The sequence below is a fragment of the Xenopus laevis genome, chromosome 6L, assembly GCF_017654675.1.
Source record: "Xenopus laevis strain J_2021 chromosome 6L, Xenopus_laevis_v10.1, whole genome shotgun sequence".
NCBI classification, from domain to species: Eukaryota; Metazoa; Chordata; class Amphibia; order Anura; family Pipidae; genus Xenopus; species Xenopus laevis.
The window spans coordinates 107,520,384-107,545,530 of NC_054381.1; the positions used below are offsets into that span (position 1 = coordinate 107,520,384).

Sequence of the window (25,147 nt, forward strand, 5' to 3'; positions counted from 1 at the left end):
TGTGTATCTCAAAGTCTCTTAGCTGCTGCTGACTTATTTTTCATTGCAACCATGATGCAGGTGTCCTGGGAGTTGTAATTCTAAGACAAGAAGAGTGTCAAATATTGCCTATTTCTTCACTAATGTTGTATCCCTCTTGTACTATATTTGTGCAACATACCTTACTTCTCTTTGTTCATGATATGACATGTGTTGCTATTCAAGGTTTAGATAAAAGAGAACTGTAGAAAGTACATGTCAGAACAATGTCAGAACAATGGTACTTTGATGGCAACATACATTTTTTGGCTTGCAGCCTTAAGGGGGAATTATACCTAATCTCTAAGCAGGGTTAACAAAGGGAATTCTGTGCAGATTTGTGTATGTGTATGTGTTTTTTCCCCAAATCATGATTTTTTTTCAGGCTTTTTCCCAAAAAGGACACATTTTTCTATTTGCCCAAAAAGTCCAAAATGATCTGATTCTGGCTAATTCAGACAACATTAACTTCCAAATAGGAAACGGACCTCATCCATTGACTTATACATAACCTTGGCAGATCTGAGATGAAGAATTTGTGGATTCAGACTTTTTCCATCCTCAGGTTATAATAAAGCTTGAAAAATGTAAGTTTTTGACATTTGGACTGTAATAAATAACCCCCAAAGTGTTTGTCATCTGCCCTATAAAGATTTTCATTTGTTTTTATAGAATCAATGGCATCCAAGTTATTTGCAAGATCCGTTTTATGGTGGGATACAGAGTGTTTAACCCTTCCTCCAACAGTGAGGGCAAACCTGAGAAAAAAGAGTCCATGTAACATGTACCCTACTGTGAGTTGCTACTGCCTGAAGATAACCTGTCTATTTTGCTACAATTATATATTTTTCTTCAAGTCATTTCCTTAACAGAAATGGAGATAGATTTGATAATTACCCAACCAGGAGCCATTTAGCCATTTTAGATGTCAGACTAAACTAAACATTGTGAAAGTGGGAATGGTGAGTCTAAGAAAAGAAGTAATTTAGCTAGTTGATCGTGGATCAGCAGTATATTAATCGAAGCACACTTCTGTAAAGAAGTAAAGAATTAAATATCATGTTTGATATATTCCTGACCTGGGCAAACTTTGCTTCTTGTCCAGCTGTATAGTATGAATAAACTTGGCTTGAAGTCAAGTAAAATCAATACAATGCAATGTAGTTGCACAACGTCAGCTGTGAGTTTTGAATTAGAAGGCTGTTCGTATGATGTTCCCTGAATACTCTGTCCTGGCATCCACAAATCATGTAAATGTATCATAGAGGTTGGGAATCATACAGCAGGCAGAATAACTGCTAATAGGCTTTTATTTTGTGCCCACACAATAGGCTTTTATTTTGTGTGGGCAACCTCTATAAAATCAATAGAATGCTGTGTATAATCAATTTTTTTAATTAAAACAAGGCAATCACATTATATAAGTTGATTCTGAATTGTATTTTTAGGATCACGAGTAGGAATCCATTCAAATCAGAATTAAGCTGCAACAAGGGTATATAATGTTTCTGGAAGTTTTGGCATCAAACTTTATTTTGTTGTTAAAATAAACAGATCAATCAGCATTAGCAACCAAGACTAAAAACACACATGGTCCTCTATGCTGATCTCCTTTGCTCCTGTCCAGGTGCAAAAAAAAAAAAGGTATCAAATTGAAATAAAAGTGGAGGAACCAAACTGTGCTGCAAAGATTCATTTATTGATTGTGCACTGCATTACATGTTTCTCGTCAAAATACCCTTTATCAACTGTACACCAACCCTTCACACATAAACATATAAAGACATTTCAATTAAAGAAAAAGTACAGTATACCCCACTATTTGCCATGAGCACATTCTGTTGGCTTATGTAAAAAATGCGCATAACCACTATTTGAACTTTCATATAAAGATAAATGAATTATTTTCTGCACTGAACTACCTGATTCCACAGATTGAAAAGAACACCATGATTGTCTGTTTCTGTTTCTAGGCACCAGGTCCCAAATCTTATCTTGTTCTATTTTGAAGTGATGGAATCTGGGACTTGAAGTCCCTCTGCTTTACATAGTGTGTGATGCACAGATTCTCTGCAAAGCAGAGGGACTTCAAGCCCAAGATCTATAACTTGGAACAATGAAACAAGGTAAGTTTGTGGTTGCATTACATTGTCTGTCTAATGGATTTAGGAAATTACACATAACAGTTTCATGGTTTATTTTCAGTCTTTGTAAAGTAAGATAAGTTTGTGTAGAAAAAAAATACAATTATGTGTATTTCTGTAAACTCAGATGGTGATTATGCACATTTTCTATAGCAGCTAAATGTGGTGTAAAGCCATCATTCATAGGTCAATCTGTTCCATAGGAGGGGATTACTGCTTTAGGGCTTGTGTAAGTGAAACCTAACCCTCCACTAGTCAGGGCCGTGCCAAGCCGACCAGGCGCCCTAGGCAACCTCGCTTCCCCTTGCGCACCCTAAAGTTGAGGGGGGCAATGACAGAGGGAAGGGCAAGCAGCAGAGGGGAGGGCTGGAGTGGTGAGGGGAAGCGGCAGAGGGGAGGGCAGACCAGAATAAAGAAGCAACTACTAACTAGGAGTAAGCAAAAGTTAGTAGAAAAAAGAGGTACCTGCATAGTGCCCCCCTATTGTTGCACTATAGGTAGGTGCCTCATCTGCCTACCCCTAATTCCGGCCCTGACTACAGTTTAAACAGTCTAGTTTAATCCCTGGAACAACCCATGAAAGGTCTTCTACAGGAGAATACCTGAACATATAGATATACATAACTAAATGCAACAGTTAATTAACATATAACAAAATATCAATTGATGATTCAGTTTTAGCCATGTGTCAGGAACAGCCAGGAATCGAACCCTGGTCCCTGTTGTTGGGAGGTTCTGCATTACCAGGGTGAGCAAGCAAGGTCCAAAGAGAAGGCAAGGTCAAAGGCAGGCAGCGTTCAAGCAGGGTCGAGATAACAGGCCGAAGGTCAAACCAGGGAATCCACAGAGAAAGGAATTAGGAACCAGGTGGGAACAGGAATCAGGAGTCGAGGCAGGGAACACAGGAACCAGGCAAGTAAGGGGCTGGATCGGGCTCAGGAGCTCAGATAATCAAGCCAGGATCTTAGGGCAGGGACAGGCTTATAAAGGGTCATTAATTGGGAATGGAAGACACATGTGGATAATGAGGCAGGGGAGAAAGAATATATTTCAAGTCTGTCCAGAGCAGTGTCTAACTTGAGGACAGAGATCCTCCAGTGGCTCACCCTGGTAATGCAGAACCTCCCAACAACAGGGACCAGGGTTCGATTCCTGGCTGTTCCTGACACCATGACAGCATAAGATTATCCCTAAAGATAGAGAAATACAAATGTTTTCTTTAAAAACTTACCAAATTAAAAAAAATTGCAAATTCAATATGTGTATACATAAACTCAGTGGCATGAAAATATGAACAAAAACTGGAATGCAGTGAGTTGGAATTCTACTTTGAATTTCTACCATCATTTTCAATGGGTCCCTCCAAAAAATTCTAAAAACTCAAATTGAAAAGATAGATTCTGAATTTTAAAAACTCTCACACTCCAATAGACAAACCAAATTACCAAATTTAAGGGCAAAATGGGCTTTTCTAGCAAAAATTAACCAAAATGAAAATTCACAGGGACATTGACAATTTACTAAAAGGTAAATTGGACAGTTCGCTCGCCAGGCGAATTTTCACTCAGGCAAACTAATGTTATTCCACAAATGTATCAAAGTGCAAACTTTCCAATAAATTTCCCTTTTTGCTAGAGTCTGTTTTGCCAGGTTCTACTTGACAAATTGATAAGATGAAGCTACGCATGTGTATTCATTGAGAATTAACGTCTGACAAAGTTGTGCGAAGTATGGCGACGCCTTCAAAGGCAAGAATTCGCCATTTAGTAAATTTGCCCCCAAATATGAGAGTTTCAGTGCAAAAAACCTTGAATCACAGTAACAATTTAAAGTTGAAAGTTGTGTTTTGTGCCATCCCCTTTTTATTCCTTTTCTACAGGATATTTTTTTTTTACACTTTTACCTGACAAGTCATATAATCAGATATTCTGGTAGAATAGTAAATCCAGGGATGTCATGCCTTCAAATAACAGCTCTGAAAACCCATACTTAAAAGCTGCAGTTAAATAGTGGGCTATTGGACAACTGTGTGATATCACTGCTTGGTCCTCATTAGTGGGGATGATGTTGCTGCATTTATGCCAACAACGTTAACAACAAACTGATGAAGTTGACATCAACTTCCGAAATGACTGTTGTGTTGGTAAATAAGTATCCACAAAGGCCCAGAAAATAAAGTACTTTAATAATACTGTACAAACAAAATCCTGTTTTAACAGTTCAAAGCCTTTGAATATATTAGTATAAAGTAAAGCTTTGGACTAAACACTATTCAGTATTTGATCAACTGTGCCAATATAAGAACAGAACCCTGACTGATGTTGGTACAAGACATACTCTAACAAGAGCTTACCTGACTCACAGGCAAATGTCTTTGAAGTGTCATCATGAAAGATAATTGCTACCGCATGTTTCTTAGTCTCTCGAGGCAGTCTTGTTATGGTTTTGATGTTGTGCAATTCTGTCACCTTAAAAAAAGAGAAAACTAGTGTTTGTTTGCTTAAGCAAAGAGCTCTTTTAGGTGTCTCCACGGTTACCAGTATTCAGTCGAGTGCAAATTAATCCATTGTATTTCTGCATACTAGCCATTCACTCATATACATTTTACGATGGCATCCCTAGGGCTTGTGTTTGGATGTAGAACATGCACAAAATGCTTTTATAAAATTCATATTACTTAAACCTCTGTAATAAACTGTAACGTAAAAAAGACATTCATATACATATGTGGACCTATATTTACAAAGTTATAGTATAAAGAAGAGGAAAGAAGTGCAGTAAACTAGTTTATTAGACATTTTTACTGAGTGACCTATCAAGACCTTTTACTTCTCCAGTTTATGATTCTATAACTGTTCTTCACACACTTAACATAGGGTTCATTAAAAGTCCAAACAAAGCATGCACACCATAACATGTTGGATTTTTATCAGCGGCTCAGTGATACCAGCAACAAAAATAAAGTACAGTGTAGTACATGTTAAAAAAAGCCCTATAAAAGTGAAATAAGGATATTTTCCAAAATATTAAAATGATATACAGGTATAGGACATGTTATCCAAAATGCTTAGGACCTGGGTTTTTTTTCGGATAACGAATCTTTCCATAATATGGATCTACAGTACATGCCTTAAGTGTACTTAAGTCTCAGGAAGGACACCAGATTTGCCCTTTTTGGTTGAAGCAGGGGGCCAAGGGCGGTGTGGGGGGCCCTGAGGTAGCTTCCCCGTTGGGCCCTGGGCACCCCAGTGCGACACTGTTCCAATTACTTTCTATTTTTTATGTGTGACCATTTTTATAAAAGTATAAAAAAAATAATTAGCCTTTTTTTGTCTTTCTAAAGCAGGTGTGGGGGTCGCAGCTCCGTTCTAAATTTATACATTTAGGGGCAGATTTATTAAGGGTCGAATAGTAAATTTGAATTTATTTTGGTGTCAACATTCACACATTCAGATTTTAATCCGAAATTCTAATGTAAATTTGAATGTGAGATTTAACACAACTCGACCATGGAAACAGTTCTAATTCAAACATTCGCCATCTAAAACCTGCCAAATTATTTACTAGTCAATTGTAGAGATCCATTGATCCATTTGAACATGTTAATAGCCTTCCCGACATTTAAGTTTTTTCTCAGAGGAAAATTTGATTAGAGTTTCGTTCGTATTTGAATACGAAATGAATTTTCAATCATTCCCATTCGATAGAATTTTAGACATTCTTATTTTTTCATAAGTAACCTACCATTTGAGTTGTTAGTACATTCGAATTTATGAAAGTGAAAAAAATTCACATCAATTGAAATTTGACCTTTGATAAATCTGCCCATTAGATATATTTCTTATCTTTGTCCCTGCTGAGCAGAATCCCTGAGTTTCATTAAAGGCAGCTGTTGCTATTGAACTGATACAATAGTTGCTAATACTCAACAGATGCTGCTGAGAAATGTATCAACTAAGGGGCAGATTTATTAATGGTCGAATAAAATAGTAAATTCAAATTTTTAGATATTTTGTTTTTGGTGTCAAAATTCACAAGTCAATGGCAGAGATAATTTGAACCATTTAAATATGTAAATTGCTTCCCTGACATTCATGTTTTTTTTGGAGGGAAAACTTGATTCAAATTCAATTCGAATTTTTGGGTTGGGACTATTCGATCAAATATTAGACATTCAAATTCTTTTCTTAAATAACGTCCCATTCGAGTTGTGAGTATTTTCGTATTTATTAGAGTAAAAAAAATTCACATAAATTAGAAATTCAGATAAATCTGGCCATCAATTCTAACAGTTCAGAATCTGCACCTGAATCTGCACCTGAATCCTGAGCTGCCAAAAAAACAGAGACAGGAACATTAAGGGGCACATTTACCTAGGGTCAAATATCGAGGGTTAATCGAGGATTTACCGCTATTCCTACGATCGAAGGATTTACCGATATTCCTACGATCGAACGATCGAAGGAATAATTGTTCGATCAACGATTAAAGTCGAAGGATTTACCGCTATTCCTACGATCGAACGATCGAAGGAATAATTGTTCAATCAACGATTAAATCATTCGAATCAAACGATTCGAACAATTTTAATCCATCGATCAAAGGATATTCCTTAAGGTCCCCATAGGCTAACATTGGCCTCGGTAGGTTTTAGGTGGCAAACTAGGGGGGTCGAAGAATTTTTTAAAGAGATAGTACTTCGACTATGGTCGAATAGTCGAACATTTTTTAGTTTGAATCGTTCGATTCGAAGTCGAAGGTCGAAGTAGCCCATTCGATGGTCGAAGTAGCCATATTCGACCATTCGAAATTCGAACTTTTTTCCTCTATTCCTTCACTCGATGGGCCCCTAAATGTAGGGCCCCTAAATTTTAAACTTAGATTTTGGAAAACTGTAAAAAATTCAAAAATGGAAAGCAAATCAAAAAAGTCTTTATATCTGGTGAACAATCTGAAAACAACTGAACTGAAGAAGTGTTTGGAAGAAGAACAACCCCTTTAAAACAATATTTTATATAAATATCTGACTTTCTAAACATATTAACTTTTCACTGCATGGTGGACTATTTACATGTATTAAATATCACCCAGAGAGCAGGTTATGAAAGGGTTAAGTGTTACACTATGTTATCGTGCTCTGCACACAGAGAGAGAAGGTTGCTAGGCAACATAAGTAGTTAGAGTATTGACCCATTATCTGCTTTCCACTCACATGTTCTCTGTGATTTTGTCTTGTCCACCTGTATTATTACGTTATATTGCTCTCTCTTTCTCTGTGTATTAAGACAACTCACTAACAAATCATGTTCATCATTTTAAACATATGCCTCTTTATCATTTTAATGCAATTCTTAGTAAACCTGATTCATATTTCTCCATATTCCTTCCGTATCAAGATGACACAAGCAAACTCCCTAACAGATGCACTTCTGCTTGGTTATGCTGTCTTTTTCTATAGACTGTAATTATGAAAATACAAAAAGGATAGTGGGTGTTCTACATCCTCAAATCCAGTGCTGCAGAATACGCTCTCTGTTGGGATTTTTTCTTTGATCACCGTGCAGGGCCAATAAATCTTTAGGAAATAACATTAATGAGACGGAGACAATAGCAAGAATTTCAGAACATTTCAGAAATCCTAAAAACCAGCAAAGAGAAGAAAGAGCGATATATGAATCTAGCATCTGATAAAGAACATTTATTATATTTATGCCAGGAGAGGGTCAGAGGCAATGGCCACAATAACTGAAAGTTGAGGTTGCATCTAGCTGGGACATCTCAAGGCATTCATCCATGTGCCTCAGCCCTTCTCCTTTAAGGACTGGAAAAAGCTGTTAGAAGCTGAACTGTTCTAATGGATTATGGGATACAATATGTGGTTTTGCCTCTAATATATTTACTATGATCAATTAAAAACAAAATAGTACCTTTTCAGCTCCTAGGGTAGGGATTTTATGGGGCAGATTTACTAAAGGGTGAAGTGGCTAATACTAGCAACATTTCACCAGAAATCCCATTTGCATGGACATTGCCAATTTAATAACAGGCACAGATGACAATTCGCTAGCAAAAAGGACCATAGCTAGCATTCATTCGCACTCTATCGACTCTATCGCTCTGGTGAACGGTCATTACTCCGCAAATTCAGTAAAGAGAGAATTTTACTGAACGTTACCTCTTTTTCCAGAGTTGACTTCACCACCTCAGACCAGGCAAACTGCTAAAATGAAGCTACATCTTCCTCAATCTTATGTCAGTTACATCATATCCTGTCTGCTGGAAATGCATTAAAGTTGTATAAACATTGGCGACATTTTTAAGCGGGATTGCCTGCATAAGTCCAAACTATTAAACTTTTAACATTTTTCCCCAGACATTTAAGGGTCATGGAACATTTGTTTTAGGGTGGGCTCATGTGTGGGGCATTATATGTTCTCTTTTGTCTTTATTCAGGTTCCTTGGACATTTGTAATAAAAAGTGGCCACTTCAAGCATTTGCACAAACATCTCTAATAAAGCCATCCAAACGCCTTAAATGTAACTGCCCTATTCAAATTGGCAAATTGAAGTGTAAGAGGGCTAACAAAGTTTCGCTAGGCAGAAGCGATCGCTAGTGTAATTTCATTTTGAAACGCTCGCACTGCAGAAATAATGCTAGCTAAGTTTGCATTTTAGTTAATTAGCGTAGTGGTAACGAATTTTTGCCTGGCGAAGTGTGCAAAACTGTCGCTGGCGACAATTTGCCCTTTAGTGAATCTGCCCCTATGTATCTAGTTTAGTGGGAAATATCAGTGAGCAGACTCTCTCTGTGTTATTTTGTTAGAAGGATATTGTAATCATAATGTTCATGTTCATGTTAAAAGATGTGATGTAATATTTTGCTCACAAAAGGGTATAATAATCATTTGGCAACATCGAAACTGGCACAACACTAACATATACTGTATTATAAAAAATGAAAAACCGCCTTTAATGTGGACTCCAGCTGGATATAAATTTATATCTGAGCAAACAGATTTAGCGTGTTGCAGTGGGGTGGCATGGAAAGCTTATTTCAGTTAGTCAGTGGGACAAATTTTCGCCAGCAAACAATCGCACCAGGGTTGGACCTGGGGGTCCAGGGCTGCTGTCCAGGGCCCCCCTTTGTTCAACCTAGCTGCGGCACATGTGCACTATGTTTTGCTGCAACAGCCCGAAAAAGGGAGGTCATGGCAGGGAAACTCTAGCGAATCTGGGTGCAGATCTGGGCTGGCAGGCCCCCAAGAGCCGGGTTTCAATCAAATACTTAAAGTGGCCATGGCCCACGGGCGTCATCTTCTTCTCTTCAGTAATCTTCGGGAAGAGAGCTGCGTGTTGGTGCATGCACAGTTTGCACAATTTGCTGGTCTTGAACAACTGTGCATGCGGCTAAAGCCACAGAAATTGCCAAAGTGCCGGAAGAAGACCCAAAGATTACCGATTAGAAGAAAATACCCGTGAACTCTGATGCCCTGAATTTGCAACGAGGGGTAAGTAAAGAGTTAATGGCATTTACCCAGGGTAACATCTAGGCTGGGGGAGCATGGAGGGAGGTCTATGTAGGGTAATAAAAAGTGTTAGGTTCTTCTTTAAGTAAATCTGTCCCAGTGAATTCAGTTTGTATTTGACCTTGGCCTGTCTGACTTTGATTTTATGTTGGTCCTTGGGTACTATATTCTCAATATTCTCTAGTTTATTGGTTACGACCTAGCTTCTAGTTCTAATGTATGCCTCTGTTTAATACCAGGTACTATTGGTTTCCCCCTTTTGTATGATCCGGCTAGGTTTGAGATGGAGTATTTTCGGATTCAGATTTTTAGCAGCTTTAAATCTCTAAAAATTCAAGTTTTTTTTCTGTGAAAAATTTGAATTTTCCCCTTTAAAACCTCGACCAGATAAATTTGAGGTTCAATCAATGGGCCACATAATATTGGTATATGCATCATTTTCATCTGGAATAAGGAGAATCAACCATGCTGTGGGCACTGTGGGGAAGGTGAATGTTTAAAAAGATTTATGTTATCTGGTATAGCAAGATAAAGGCTAAATAGACCCACTAAAATAGCAAGGGTGTATTGGAAGCTAATTAAATTAAATGCGTAATACAACTGATCAAGGGATATAGCAAACAGAATGAGTAACAATAAACTTCCAGCAGACACAGCAACAAAAACTAGCTTTCTCTTATTTTGAATTAATCAGCATACAGAACATTCTGAAAGAATCCCATCATCGGCTATAAGTGTTGTGCATGAAGATTAGCTTGTTTTTGAATTGCTGTTGGAGTGCTTGCCTTGGGTGTATTGCTAAACATGTTAGGATTGACTGTTCTGTGTAGGTATAAAGCATAGAGGCAAGAATACAAAAAGAAGGAGTGGCATGTGCAGAGACTTTTATATTGTGAATCAATGGTAGACAGTCGAGATTCCAACATCAGCAGAGAAAAATGTCAGACTACAGATGACCCTAGCCAACCGCTACAGAAAACGTTTGGCATCAACATCCCAATTAGAATTAACTTTCTGCAGAAAGCCCAAGAAGCATTTTTTTAAGTGAAGAAAAGACAGTACTATAGCCAATTAACTGTTTTAATTGTCTGTCAGTGTGAAGCCTAAAGTTCTCATCTTACAAAGGTTGCAGAATAAAACATAATCTGCATAGGTTCTAAATGCAATAGTGTTACATGTAACTGATCACAAGGATGAATAAATGTCTTCTTCCGTACAAAATTGGCAAGATTTTAACTGATGAGTCACACAACATGGCTGTTTTTATTCATGTGGAATAAATATTTAATGTGTATTTAATAGGCAAGCATCTACAAAATCACACAGAAACTTTCATATGTAAATAGTATCACTATAGCCTGCAAAAGTCCTTCAATTTTTTGGGGGGGTAACCAGTTTCCCCTATACATTTTCTAACATATGGAACATTAACTATACAGTGGGCTCATGTGTAGGGCATTATATTAACTCTAATGTCTTTATTAAGGTTCCCTGGACATGTGTAATTAACTGTGGAAATGTAATGTATTTGCTGCAACATATAACATAAAGACGTCCATTCAACTTTAAATTTCCTGCCGTGTGCAAATTAACCTCAACGCAAGTCCTCTAGCGAAGTTGTGCTAGGCAGAAATGAACGCTAGCCCATCTTCACTTTGAATTGCCGAAGTAACGATAGTGAAAAGTCGCCATCATTCGCGCCCACATGAAACTCTCCATTTTAGTGAATTATAGTTGTTTGAGCGAATTTTCGCCTGGCAAAGTTGTAGTGATGGGTGCGAAGCTGTCGCTGGTGACTTTTCGCCGGTTAGTGAATCTGCCGCTAAGTTGGCTGCTCAAGTGAAGTTTACATTGCCTATTACATTACACAGTGGGGACATTTGAATTGGGATCAATTTAACCTGTCAATATGTTTTGGAAATGTAGGAGGACACCAGAATACCCAGAGAAAACCCAGTGCAGATATGGCGATAATTAACAAACTGCTTGGAGATAGCGCCCTGGTCAGAATGGAACTTAAGATCCCAGGAAAAACAAACTCAATGTAATCTTTATATTCCATATCCATAGAATTTACCTTTCTATCAAGCTGCCTTAACACAATAAATTAAAGCGAAATTGCATTTGTTGTTAAATGATGGGATCCCATCATATATTTTATATATTTGATGGTATCTAAGCTGCATATGTCTAAATGACCCTAGCAACCATTGGGGATGGTATATGAATAGGAGAGGGTCTTGATAAAAAGATGTGTAATAAAAAAGTATCAATAAAAATTAATTTGTAGCCTTACAGGGCATTTGTTTTTTTGATGGGGTCAGTGACCGCCATTTGAAATTCAGAAGAAAATGGCAAATAATTCAAAAACTATAAAAAGAAAAAAATTAAGGTTTTTTGAAAAGTTGCTTAGAATTAGCCATTCCTAAACATACTAAACGTTAACTTAAAGGTGAACCATCCCTTTAAAGTTAGGTGCTAAGCATATGCCACGTACTACTGCAGATATGCCAACAAAGGCACCATCAGGTCAAGGTGCAGATCTTATTTTGCTCTGTTATTCTGGATAGGCTCGAGTGCTAAGTGAATGATAAATGCCACAAACAATGTACTTTTCATTTATCTGTTTTTATTAAAAATGAAAATCTGCATATATAGTGTTCCTTTTAACCACACAAAAAACCTGTAAAACAGTGATTCATTACTATTAACGATTGTAACCATAACACATGATATTATCAATAACAGTTCTTATGTATAAGCAAATCATTTGGCGAGTGCTTCTGAGCCGAGGCTGACCTTGAGCTTGAGTATTTTATCTTTTCAAAAGTAGAACCAGGCACTTGTGCAATGACAGGAATAACACAAAGAGAGAAAGTACATTTAATCATTTAATCAACAGAACATTTGGCAATTTCTTTTTTTATAAACAAACCATAAGTGAAAAAGGGACACCAGTGTCCTGAAATATCCCTCTATACTGCTCTTGTTGTGCCAGGCACTCTGTTTTCATTATTTGCTAAAATATTACCTGTAGATACTCAGGTCTCCTCTAGAAAAACTATTTAAGTGAAAATAGTTTGGCAGCATTGGACTATGACAAATGAAATGCAATGCAGGTACACACTACACAGATGGTGTTGATTCTGTCTGTGGGTTTTGTAAATTTTTAACCTAACCCATTGAAACGATGTAGCGGATGGAAATAATTACTGGAACTCGGTTACCCCTTTTGCCTGTGTAGGGATGTGAAAATTTAGACACCCTTACGCATTACTGACAGGCACATCCCTAGTAATATGGACACCTAAGTGGGTCCTTATGGGGACCTTGTGCTTATGTAACCCCTGTAGTTCTCACAGCGTACACCAGATGGCACTGTGTCAGAGTATAAAGGTCTTGGGAACCATGAGGTCTGGGTCCATTACTTTAGCCCAACCAAGCAGGCTGGAAGGGAATGGGTACATGTCGACCCTAGGGGCATTGGCCCTAGTAATTAGATAGCATACTCTTTTATAGATCACTCTAGAAGTGATAGAGAGGATATATAGTTGAGCAGCTCAAGGCTCCGCCGAGGATATTAGAGGGATTAAGATCCCAGGGTATTACTAACCCAGAGTAGGGACTAAAGTGTTGAGACTAGGGATGATAGGAATTCCCCTAGACTGCCACTGAAAGAGATCCTGAAAACTGGGCAATACCCCTCACAAGCTGCAACTCTCTCTGCTGTATATTCCCTGGCCTGCACGGATTCAGCCTATACTGGTTCTGTGAGCATATGCTACCTTTATGCTGTCTGATTGTTCTAAACTCCACTGTGGATATGTGCTATGTTAAATAAAGACAGTTCATTGTTTAAGCGTTAAAGAACTACTGGCACCCATCATTGTACAGGGTGTAGTGCACCTGGTTACAGTTGCACTACACCCTGCCTCCACCCCTCTGCGAGGGCTTACTCCTGAGAGAGAGGGCCTCATATGTGGTATAACCACACACTGATAGTAGTTTAAATTGACCACAGTAAAGTCAGTTTACTATAGCACTACACCTGTAACAATTTATAACATGTTTATTCTGAAAACACAATAACAATATAAGTTACCCTGTGTATATTACCAACTTATTAGGGTTCAATTTATTCAGCTTGGGTAAAGGATAATAACCTACTTATTTTTAGTAAAAACAAAATGAACATAACATTCATAAAAAACGTAGTAATTAAGTTAAATATAGTGATATAGTATACAATATAATATATAAAGTATATAGTATAATATAGTAGTAGTAGTAATATATGTCAATGTTTTAAGATTGCAAATATTTTTCCAAGTTTGCTTATTAAAATATAAAGCAAAAGGTCGCCCAAATAAAGATGCGACCTTGCTTAAGATTCATTTATATTAATATAATGCTGCCTCAAATACATAAGAAAACTTTGGCATTGGTATTTCTACTCCATATTTATAAAATACATCAACTAAACGATGTAGGAGTTTTGTAATTAAAGGCACTAAGTTTGCCCAGTAGCAGTAACCCATAGCAGGGAGAATTTGCAGGTTACTTGTTTAAAAGCAAATATCTTATTGGTAGTTATGGGTTGCTGATCCTAGGCAAACTTAGTGCCTTTTTTACATTTTGAGGTATGAGATTAGGAAAATTACACTTACCTTATGGAAGGTCCTAAAATAAGCTGCTTTTTCATCAGGAAACTTCTCTAACCTCCTTGGACCTTTGCTAGATGCTTTCTTAAACACCAACCAACAGCGTCTAAAAATCTAAAAACAAAGCATTTTCTTATGTAAGAACTTTAGTGCAGTAAAAGTCCCTTGAATAGCTGAACTTTACTAATATTAATTTTCACGAGTTTCCAAGGGTTTCAGTTAAAACTCGAATTTTCGGGTTAAAACTCGAATTTTCGGGTTAAAAAAAAAAACTCGGTAAATTCAAGGTTTTTTTTTAGATTTACTATACCCCGAACCTGGAAATAGCTCGTATCATTAAATACTCCAGCTAAAACCCGTTGAGGTCAAGGTAGAATGTAGCAGTCATTTGAAGATGTTAATAGCCTTCATGATGTTCAAGTTATTTTCGGTGGGTTTCACTCGATCAAATAGAGCGAGTCTAGTTTTTTTCCTCTGAAAACTCAATAAGTTCAAGTTTTTGGGTTGTTAACCCCAAATTCACTGATTTGAGTTTTATAGGTTCGAGTTTTTCTTAAATTGGAAACCATTTGAGTTGTGAGTTCATTCGCGTTCATTCAAGGTCTAAAAAAGCTCACAAAGCTCTAAAATGCAACCTTGATAAATCACCCCCCTAAATGTTATCACATTGAGAGAACATTGAATAGTTAAATAGTCCTGTGTCCTGAAATGTCTCAGCTCCCTATATCTTTAGACATTCTAAGGAGTAACTGCACTGAAGTGAATTGTTCCAAAGTTTATCATTTACAAGTTATCTAGGAGATGGTCTGCAATTAAATCATATCTCCTCTCATTTGTTTAAGGGTAATGGCCAACAGGGAGATTTGTTGCCTTCAATATATTTCTACTACTCTGGGCAACAAATCTTTCAAAAATGCTTCTCCACTAACAAATTGCTAGTAGTAAATCTACATGTCTAAAAATCGCATGAAGTTTCCACGCGAGACAACTTCAGGAAACTTCCAAGAAACAAAGCATAAGCTTCGCCACAGCTGATTTCAATTATTTCTGGCGGAGAAGCATTTTTGGGAAATGTGTTGCCCTCAGTAGCTCAAATTTATTGCGGAATGACACAAACTCCCTGGTTGGCCATTGCCCTTAGATCGTTTTGCTACCTTGTTTATTTCTGTATGTACTTTGGCCCTACAATATGCATTTTTATTGGAAGCTGTGCCTCCTCATTTAGTTTCATGCTCTTTGGCCCCTCAGTCTTTATTTATGCAGTATTTCTAGGAAATGTACCCAAATTCTATAAATGGATTATGTTTATCCACCCAGCCCAAACAAAAAGGATAGGCATGGACAACATTGCAGCTGAATCAAACACAAATAATGTAGATGTAAATGTAGAAAAAAAACTTGTACAGGTATGGCACCTGCTATCCAGAATGCTCAAGAGCTGGGGTTTTCTGGATAACAAATTGTTATGTAATTTGGATCTGTATACCTTGTCTTCTAGAAAATCATGTAAACATTAAATAAACCCAATAGACTGGTTTTGCTTCTAATAAGGATTAATTATGTCTCAGTTTGGATCAAGTACATGGCAATATTTTATTATTACAGTGAAATAGTTTTTAAAAATTTGGATTATTTTGATAAAATGGAGTCAATGTAAGACTACCTTTCCGTAATTCAGAGCTTTTATAGATAATGGGTTTCCGGAAAATGGATCCTATACTTGTACTGCTTTACTTGTATTTAATTAACACCTTCTATTAGTCAGCTAAAGCTTGTTTTCCAGCATCATAATATCCTTCATATGGACTAACACCCAATAATGTAATGAATAATTAAACGTATGAGATTTTACAGGAATGAATGAAAAAAAAAATAGAATAAGTACTGTACTTAGAAAATATGTATTAAAATACATTGTTAACTTCTGCTGACAATAACTCTGCATACTAGGCCAAGTCTGCTGTCAACAATAACCCCTAAATTCTTCTTATGGTGGAAAAAGCCAACACAGCTCCATCTAGTTTATAAACAGCTTGCATGCTGTATCTGTCCATTATTTTAAAGTGCTTTTTATCAACTTGTGCATTTAAAGAACAGCTTTCACTGGAAAGTACATTTTATAAAGTAAAGCTTTTTATCTTGAAGTCTTTAACCATAAATATATTTCAGTTTTAAAGGACTCTCTAGCCTAACTGTGCAGTTAAATCCATATTTTGCTCTGATGAGATCTAATAAGATGAAAAGTCTGTCTGTAAGCTGGAATAATGGCACTGTAACACATCCTATGCTGTTACAACTGCAGTTTCATTGCCGCAGAACCATCATTCCACATGATAAATTTGCTTTAAAAAAGGTAACCCGTACTGCTCATTAAAGGACAAGTAAACTTTAAATTTTCTTACCATGAATATAAGTTGGGTGCAACTCACCCACCCAAATGGTATATTTTGTACTGCATACACCCCCTCCAATTGCCAGCTCCATCACATTTTCCTTAAAGGGATACTGTCATGGGGAAAAATTTTTTTTTCAAAATGAATCAGTTAATAGTGCTGCTCCAGCAGAATTCTGCACTGAAATCCATTTCTCAAAAGAACAAACAGATTTTTTTATATCCAATTTTGAAATCTGACACGGGGCTAGACATATTGTCAATTTCCCAGCTGCCCCAAGTCATGTGACTTGTGCTCTGAAAAAACTTCAATCACTCTTTACTGCTGTACTGCAAGTTGGAGTGATATCACCCCCCTCCCTCCCCCCCAGCAGCCAAACAAAAGAACAATGGGAAGGTAAACAGATAGCAGCTCCCTAACACAAGATTATAGCTGCCTGGTAGATCTAAGAACAACACTCAATAGTAAAAACCCATGTCTTACTGAGACACATTCAGTTACATTGAGAAGGAAAAACAGCAGCCTGCCAGAAAGCATTTCTCTCCTAAAGTGCAGGCACAAGTCACATTACCAGGGGCAGCTGGGAAATTGACAATATGTCTAGCCCCATGTCAGATTTCAAAATTGAATATAAAAAAAAATCTGTTTGCTCTTTTGAGAAATGGATTTCAGTGCATAATTGTGCTGGAGCAGCACTATTAACTGATTCATTTTGGAATTTTTTTTTCCCATGACAGTATCACTTTAAATAAATTGCAGCTTTCACCCGGCGTCAATTTGCCCTCTGACATATTTACATTTGCAAACAGCACTTATGAACTGTAAAGTTCTTGAAATCAAGAATGCAGGCTATAAAACTTCATTTTCAGCAGTTCAAATTTGCTCAAATCTTTTAACACGTACCCACCTGTTCAGATTTGTCAGAATTCATTTAACAGCTTTAGCAGTCTTCTCTTAAGTGTTAGAGTTTAATGAACTCTAACACCTGACTGGTTTAACATGACCCTGGAAAAAGATGCCCATTGCATTTAAACAAAATGTGAGTTTATTAGGGACTTGCCAAAATGGTACACATCACGACTTGTGTTATTACAAATTTGTAGCAATGAGAAAAATAATTGACTATACTTTTGTATAGTACTGTATAGTACTTGCACTTTATAGCTTTCAAATTTTAGGTGGTCTATGATTCCATAGACTAAAGGGGTTATTTATTACTGTTTGTAGGTTTCCTCTTGTTCTAAACATTATTAAGCTTATTTACAATAAATACTGGATCCTGTAGTTCTATAAAAGCTTTTCAAAACAATGATGTTTAAACAAAGGAAGAAACATGCTGATGTGCATAATGAAGAGTTAGAAATCTGAAGATATATGAAGAATGTATGATTTCATAGAATCATTTATATTTTCCTTCCATCGGTCCATATGAAAATTCAACAGACTATACATAATATACATGAAGTTTCCCGAAAAAAATACATAAATATATATATTATATAAATATATAAATATAAATACATTAAAATCAGTTTTTATTCCTTTCCTCTGCCGTGTCATTGCCTTTTGTAATGCCCTTTTCTTCTTTGTGCCTGTAACCTTTATGTGTTCAGGGACAGATATAATCTTCCAGGCAGAACACATTGTACAGATATTCAAACTGCAATTGCCATCTGCCAACACTGATCAGCACAGCAGCAAAACCTGTCAACACACCTCTATATGCAACTAAGTTCATGCTTCCATGTTGCTTCCATTTGTAAAACTGATGCTTTTGTAAAAACACTTTTATACTATGTATCCCGTTTTTGGCTGTACATATAGAAATAGTTTAATTTGTATTGAAGTGTGGAGGCCTATTTATCAAAAGTCTAATTTTAGTGGTTTTTGAAACCACGGCTAAACTCACTTTCTCGAAAACCATGAATATCATGAAGTTTATTAAAAGACCTGAAAAAAAAACCGAAATATAAAATGAACAATCCAAAATTATATTTTGAATACCTCTAAAAATGTGAAAACCTCTAAAAGCCTGAATTGATTTTAAAAGGAGCTTATACGTGCCCATTTGGCATGAAATGCGTTAGGCTATACATGTCCTGATAAATACTTTTTAAAATACATTTTACTACTACCTTGCTACTACATTCCTTAATTGTGGATCTCTCCACCTACTGTACATTGAGCTTCTCCAATCTTTGATTTAAAAAGGTCCAATAGGACCAGCGCAGCTCCTACTGACATTCATAGGAACTTTGAGGAAGTGTAGGGTCACGAAACGTGTCAGTTTGCTGTTCACCCACCACTGTATTACCACTGTGTATTGCTCCAATAAAGCCGCTTCTGATATATACACACGGTCTCCCGGTGAGAAGTCTGTCAGCGCTGAGAGAAAGAAAAATGTTTGTGCAGTCTAAACATCGGATCTAGTGACCGAGATCCCGCGATAGCAGCAACGGATTAGGTGAGATACTGTGTGCGGGTGAGCTCCGCCATTCCTGCTTCTCACATATATTCTCTGTATGAAATTCATAGGACCCCGACAATTTTACCTGGCAAAGTTTTGTATTAGAAGTTTTTTGTGGGTTTTACACTTAGGGGCAGATTTACTAAGCTCGAGTGAATAGGATACTAGGACTTCGAATTTACTTCAACTTCGATTCGAGGTAAAAATCATTTGAATATTCGACCATTCGATAATCGAAGTACTGTCTCTTTAAAAAAAACTTCGACTTCATACTTTGCCAAATTAAAGCTACCGAAGTGCAATGTTAGCCTATGGGGACCTTCCAGAGCACTTTTATAAGTTTTTTTTGATCAAATAGAAATCGTTCGATCAATCGATAAAAATCATACGAATTGTTCGATTCAAACTATTTAATCGTTTGTCCGAACAATTTCTATTCGATCGTTTGATCGATCGAATACGCTAAAAAATTTTTGACTTCGATATTCGAAGTCGAAAGATTTTAATCCGAGGGTCGAATTTCGAAGTTTTTTTAACTTCGAAATTCGACCCTTAGTAAATCTGGACCCTAAACGAATCTTGAATTTTTAGAGCTTTTAAAACATTTAGGAAAACTGAATTTTAGAGATTTGTGAAAAAAAAAAGAAATGAGGCCCCATAGTGTACTATGTAAAAAAAAGACACCACACTGATTGGAGCATTAGATAATATCTATTCATTAACTGCCCCCAAATTCCCTACAAAAAGAAACAACAGATATTTTTATAGTAAAAGGTAATGAAAACATAAGCAAATGTTATAATTGTAGTCCAAAATGCTTTATTGTTGTCCAAGTCACTATGCGCCACAAGATTGCTGCCATTATGCTGTTTAAATTTACACTGTGTTCACACATGGGTAACATCCCAGTCCCCCCTTTCTGAAGACCACCCACAGGACTGCAATTAAGTTAACACTAGTATCATAGACAGAGAATGGTAGCTTTCTTTGTGGCCATCAACTTGGCTACATCATTTCTGGAAATGGCACAGGCAAGACATCGGATGCATAGAAAGCTGTAGATGTCTTGTATTCTCTGCATATGAAACTAGAGTTAAGTACCTTTTCCCACAGCAGAATAAATTCAGTTCAGAAGGGGGCCCTGGGGGCAATATAATAAACTTTTAGAAATTGATAATCCCTGAAATACAACAGAGGCATCAGAACATTGATCTAACATCAGATTATATAATATTCTCATAATCAAATACAATGGCAGAAAAAAAATGTTTCATAAAGAAAAGTTATAAATAAGTCACTTACGTGACAGTTCTGCAGTATGTAGCATACTAAGACCTATCTTTTTCCATATGATGTTTATTATAATGGAACTCACTGTAATACAAAGAAATACCTACAATATGGTGTCAAATGCACAAATGTAAGCAGAGGCATACATTTATACAGTACCTGCCACAAGATGTTATTGCTTACTGAAAGAAAGAATGCTGACATTTTTTCTCCTGATGTGCAGGTGAGCCGGGAAATGGTTTAAATTAATTGCTTAGGAGACCGAGACGGTTACATTTCCCTGGAGGGTGCACTACTCAAACCTGGTGAAAGTATAGGGCCATATCAATGTACCTTTATAAGTAGAATGCAATATTCTAAAAACACACTTTATTTGCCACTTAAAACCTGCCGAATTGCTATTTTAGCCTATGGGGGACATGGAATTTAAATTTTGAGTTGTTTGGTTGCATCCTGAAAATCGATTGTTTTTTTGGAGAAAAAACTTGAATCCAATCCAATTCAATTTGAGTTTGCGGGTCGATCCAATTCACCCAAATTTAAAATTCGATTTTTTTTAAAAAAAATTTAACTCGAAAATCGAGTTTATGGGAGTTTTTATAACTCCCATAAACGCAAAATACGACCCTTGATAAATCTGCCCCTTAAAGTGGACCTGTCACCCAGACACAAAATCTGTATAATAAAAGTCCTTTACAAATTAAACATGAAATCCAATTTCTATTTTTTATTAAAGCATTCATAGCTGCTGTAAGCTCATTTAAAAATCTCAGCTGTCAATCAAATATTGTCTGCCCCTCCTCTATGCCCGTGGCATAGAGGCGGGGCAGACAATTACTTTCACTTTCAATTCAGCACTTCTTAGATGTCACTGCTCTCCCCACATTCCCCCCAATCTCTTCACCATTTAATTGAGTAGCCAGGACATGGGGATGGACATCAGGTCCTCCATTCTGGTGCACAAACAAAATTCTGAGATGATACAAAACTTGTCTTAGCAACAGTGTCCACAAAATGGCTCCTGCCTGCTTGTTATAATTATGAGTTCCCAAATTGAAGGAAACAAGATTCAAATAATTTATATAGTGTAATTAAAGTTCATTATCCATGACTAATCTGATAAAATAGGATTTTGAATAATTTTTTTGGGGTGACGGGTCCCCTTTAACGTATTAAATAGTAATATCCAAGACTAACCAAATGGATGGTTAAACAAAAGCTTTCCTATAAATGCTTCCTGTTATTCCATAAATGCACATTAATGGGCAGATTGTTTTAAAATGTGAGATTAGAGCTCACCACAGAAAATTGAACCCTCTTTCTATTCCTTCTTATTTGATTTTTAGAAGTGTATTTATCAAATGGTGAACTCAACTTCCACCCATTGCTTAATACAGTTCTAAAAATCCCATAGGAATGATGAGGAAGTAGGTGAATTTTTCTGTTGTGAGGGCTAATCTCACATTTTTATAAATCTGCCCCTTAATGTGATACTGTTCATGTAAGTTTTTTTCAGCATATGTCTGTAACACATACACTATGTACAGTATTTGCTTTTGTGTAGAGAAGAGTCGTTTGGGGAGTATTATGGATTCATTGACTTCTGAAAATGTAAATTACTAAGGGAATTTAAATTTGTCAATTTATGGGGCATATTTATTATGCTGTGTAAAACAAAATTCGCCAAAAACGGTCTAAAAAGCTGTGTAAAATATTGCATGGTGTGTGTAATTTTACAACATGCAAACGCCAGACTTGCAGCTGTTGTTTTACATCGGTTCTGGCAGAAATCACTCTAAAAAAGAATGTGTAAAAATGTTATGATGTTTTTTTCGTTGTTTTTACATGGCAAAGGCTGGCGATGTGCGATGTATTATCCTGCCATTTTTTACACAGCATAATAAACATGCCCCTTAAATTCAAACAAACTGAATATTTTGGCTCAAATGCATAGGTGGAGGGTGATATTTTTATTTGGGTAGGCTAAAGCTGGATATAGATGCAAACATCCGATCGTTCGAATACTTGAACGATCGGACTTCCCCATCTCCCGACCTGGTACTAACTATTCAGATCAAATAAAGTAATAAAAGAACAGATCAAAGAACAGTTTCACAGGTTCTCTGACTGCCTAAATGCACATGTGATAAGGCTACCAGTCTGACCCTGTATGTACTGCAGCAGAAGGAATGACTCAAAATGCTGTCTGTAAGTTGGCTAAAAAGGCTACATTTAAATATAATGTAACATTACCAACTATTACATGTAAAAATTGTCTTTGTTTCAGAAGTACAGGTATGAGACCTGTTATCGAGAATGCTCGGGACCTGGGGTTTTCAAGATAACAGATCTTAATTTAGATGTTTACACCTTAACGGGTAAATTTACTAAGCAGCGAAAATTCGCCAGTGATGGCTTCGCACCCATTGCTACACCTCGCCAGGCGAAAATTCGCTCAGATAACGTTGATTTAAAAAAATGTGAAGTTGCATCAGGGTGCCGAACGCTGGCGAACTTTCTCTAGCGTTACTTCGGCAATCAAATCTAAGGTGCGCTTTACATGGATGTATATGTTGCAGCAAATATGTTATAATACACAAGGAACCGTAATAAATAAAATAGAGTTGTTATAATGCCCTAGACAGGAGCCCGGTGTATAGTTTATTTTTCATATCACCAAAACAACTGAAGTGAGAGTCAAGTGTCCTGATAGCCTGAACACTTGCCCTACAACTCCCAGCAACCCAGTTCAGACCGCTATCAACAGTGCTGGTGATAGCTTAACACTAGACCCCTTCCTCAAAGCTTAAAACATAACTTTTAATAACTTATTAGTTAAAAACCACACACACCCTTAGTGTGCCACACTTCCCACGACCAAACAAGAACAAGTGGTCGGAGCTACTCTCACCACTGTCCACCTATGCTTCCCTACGCGTTTCGCCGACTCAGCAGCTTCTTCAGGGGCATAGGTGAGGGCAGCATAGGTGGACGGTGGTGAGAGACCACTCCCTACGTAGATAGGCAGGTACTCCTGGAAAAATGGAAGGGAGGGGGTTACAGTCCTGTTTGGGGTATACTTACCTAATAGGATCACTTTGGCGAATCTGGTCACATTGCAAGTTGGCACGAGGCCATCCACTCATCCACCTGGGCAATTTTATTGAATGTTTTTAAGGACACAGTCCAGCACTGACGTAGTTAACGCAGTGGGTCTTTTTTGGTCGTGGGAAGTGTGGGGAAGGGGTCTAGTGTTAAGCACCAGCACTGTTGATAACGGTCTGAACTGGGTTGCTGGGAGTTGTAGGGCAAGTGTTCAGGCTATCAGGACACTTGACTCTCACTTCAGTTGTTTAGGTGATTGTGATACATTGTATTCAACCTTGCAGACCAGCTATCAAGCAAACATTGTTGCGCAGTGGATGCTAAATTTAGCAATTGATTTATTTTTCATATGTTAGAAAATGTAGGGGGGAACCCGGTTACCCAAAAAACATTTTACGGACCTTTGCAGGCTATTACTCTGAGAAAAGGAAAAGACGCCATCGTTTTTTTGGGACTTTTTTTCTGCACTAAAAATTGAAGAAGTCCTATGCATTCCATTGCACTTCGCCTGGTCTGAACTGGCAAAGGCATGTCTGGCTAATGAGGTAAAACCTTCAGTAAAATCTGCATCTTAGTGAATTTGCAGAGTTACGACCATTCGCCAGAGCGAAAATTCGCCTGGCGTTAGAGTGCGAAGCAATGCTAGCGTCTATCTCCTTCACTAGCGAAGTGATGCCTGCACCCATTATTAAATCGGTGAAGTAGCAAAATAATGTCACGCTGTCGAATCATCGCCAGCATTAGTCACTTCGCCCTTTAGTAAATGTGCCCCTAAGTCTACTATAAAATCATTTAAACATTAAATAAACCCAATAGGTTGGTTTTAACTCCAATACAGATTAATAATAATTTAGTTTGGATCAAGTACAAGGTACTTTTTTATTATTACAGATTACAAATTACTAAAAGATCCCTTATCTGGAATATCCTAGGTCCCAAGAATTCAGCATAACAGGTCTAATACCTGCATACTATTCTATGCTATCATTTAGAAATTAGACAGAAAATTTCAATAAGAAATATAGATCTGGTAATAATCATTAAGTGGCACGCATTTGAGCATAATATAAGGATAGACAGAGACTAGGGATAAAACTAATTTATTACCAGCCTCATGCAGGTTATAAATATCCTGACATTTTATTCATAAGGTTAGATGGGGAAAATGTGAATTACTGGCAATATAATAAATACACAATAAATTACTTGTGAAAGCTGTTTTATATTTGCAGATACTATGAAAAAAGCAATTATCATGCAACTGGGTTCTGTTTAAGCACAATAAGTTCTTACTTTGCAAATAAATGGAATATGTTTAACTAAACAACAAAATGAATAGAAATGTAAATAGATGTAAATAGCAAAGAACTCCCATTGGATATCATAAACATGTTGGTTTTATTCTTGTCAATGAATGCTGCCTCTGAAAGTGTTTTCTATTAATAATAATAACAATTGTAAGCATTGTTAAATACAAAATAATCATACTCTGTTTTCAAATGAAACATGTTTCACCAGGCTGGGGTGGTAGACGTTGCTAATT

General features: G+C 36.9%; 1 protein-coding gene across 1 annotated transcript in view; it reads right to left on the reverse strand.

Moving 5' to 3' along the window:
• dok6.L (docking protein 6 L homeolog) overlaps positions 1-25,147 on the reverse strand; it is a 153,262-nt gene that overhangs the window by 59,515 nt on the left and 68,600 nt on the right. Inside the window, exons 2-3 of the mRNA XM_041566352.1 lie at positions 14,356-14,463; positions 4,516-4,630 (exon numbers count right to left, since the gene is read on the reverse strand). Coding sequence (XP_041422286.1) covers positions 4,516-4,630; positions 14,356-14,463 — 223 coding nt within the window. The remainder of the gene's footprint in view (positions 1-4,515; positions 4,631-14,355; positions 14,464-25,147) is intronic.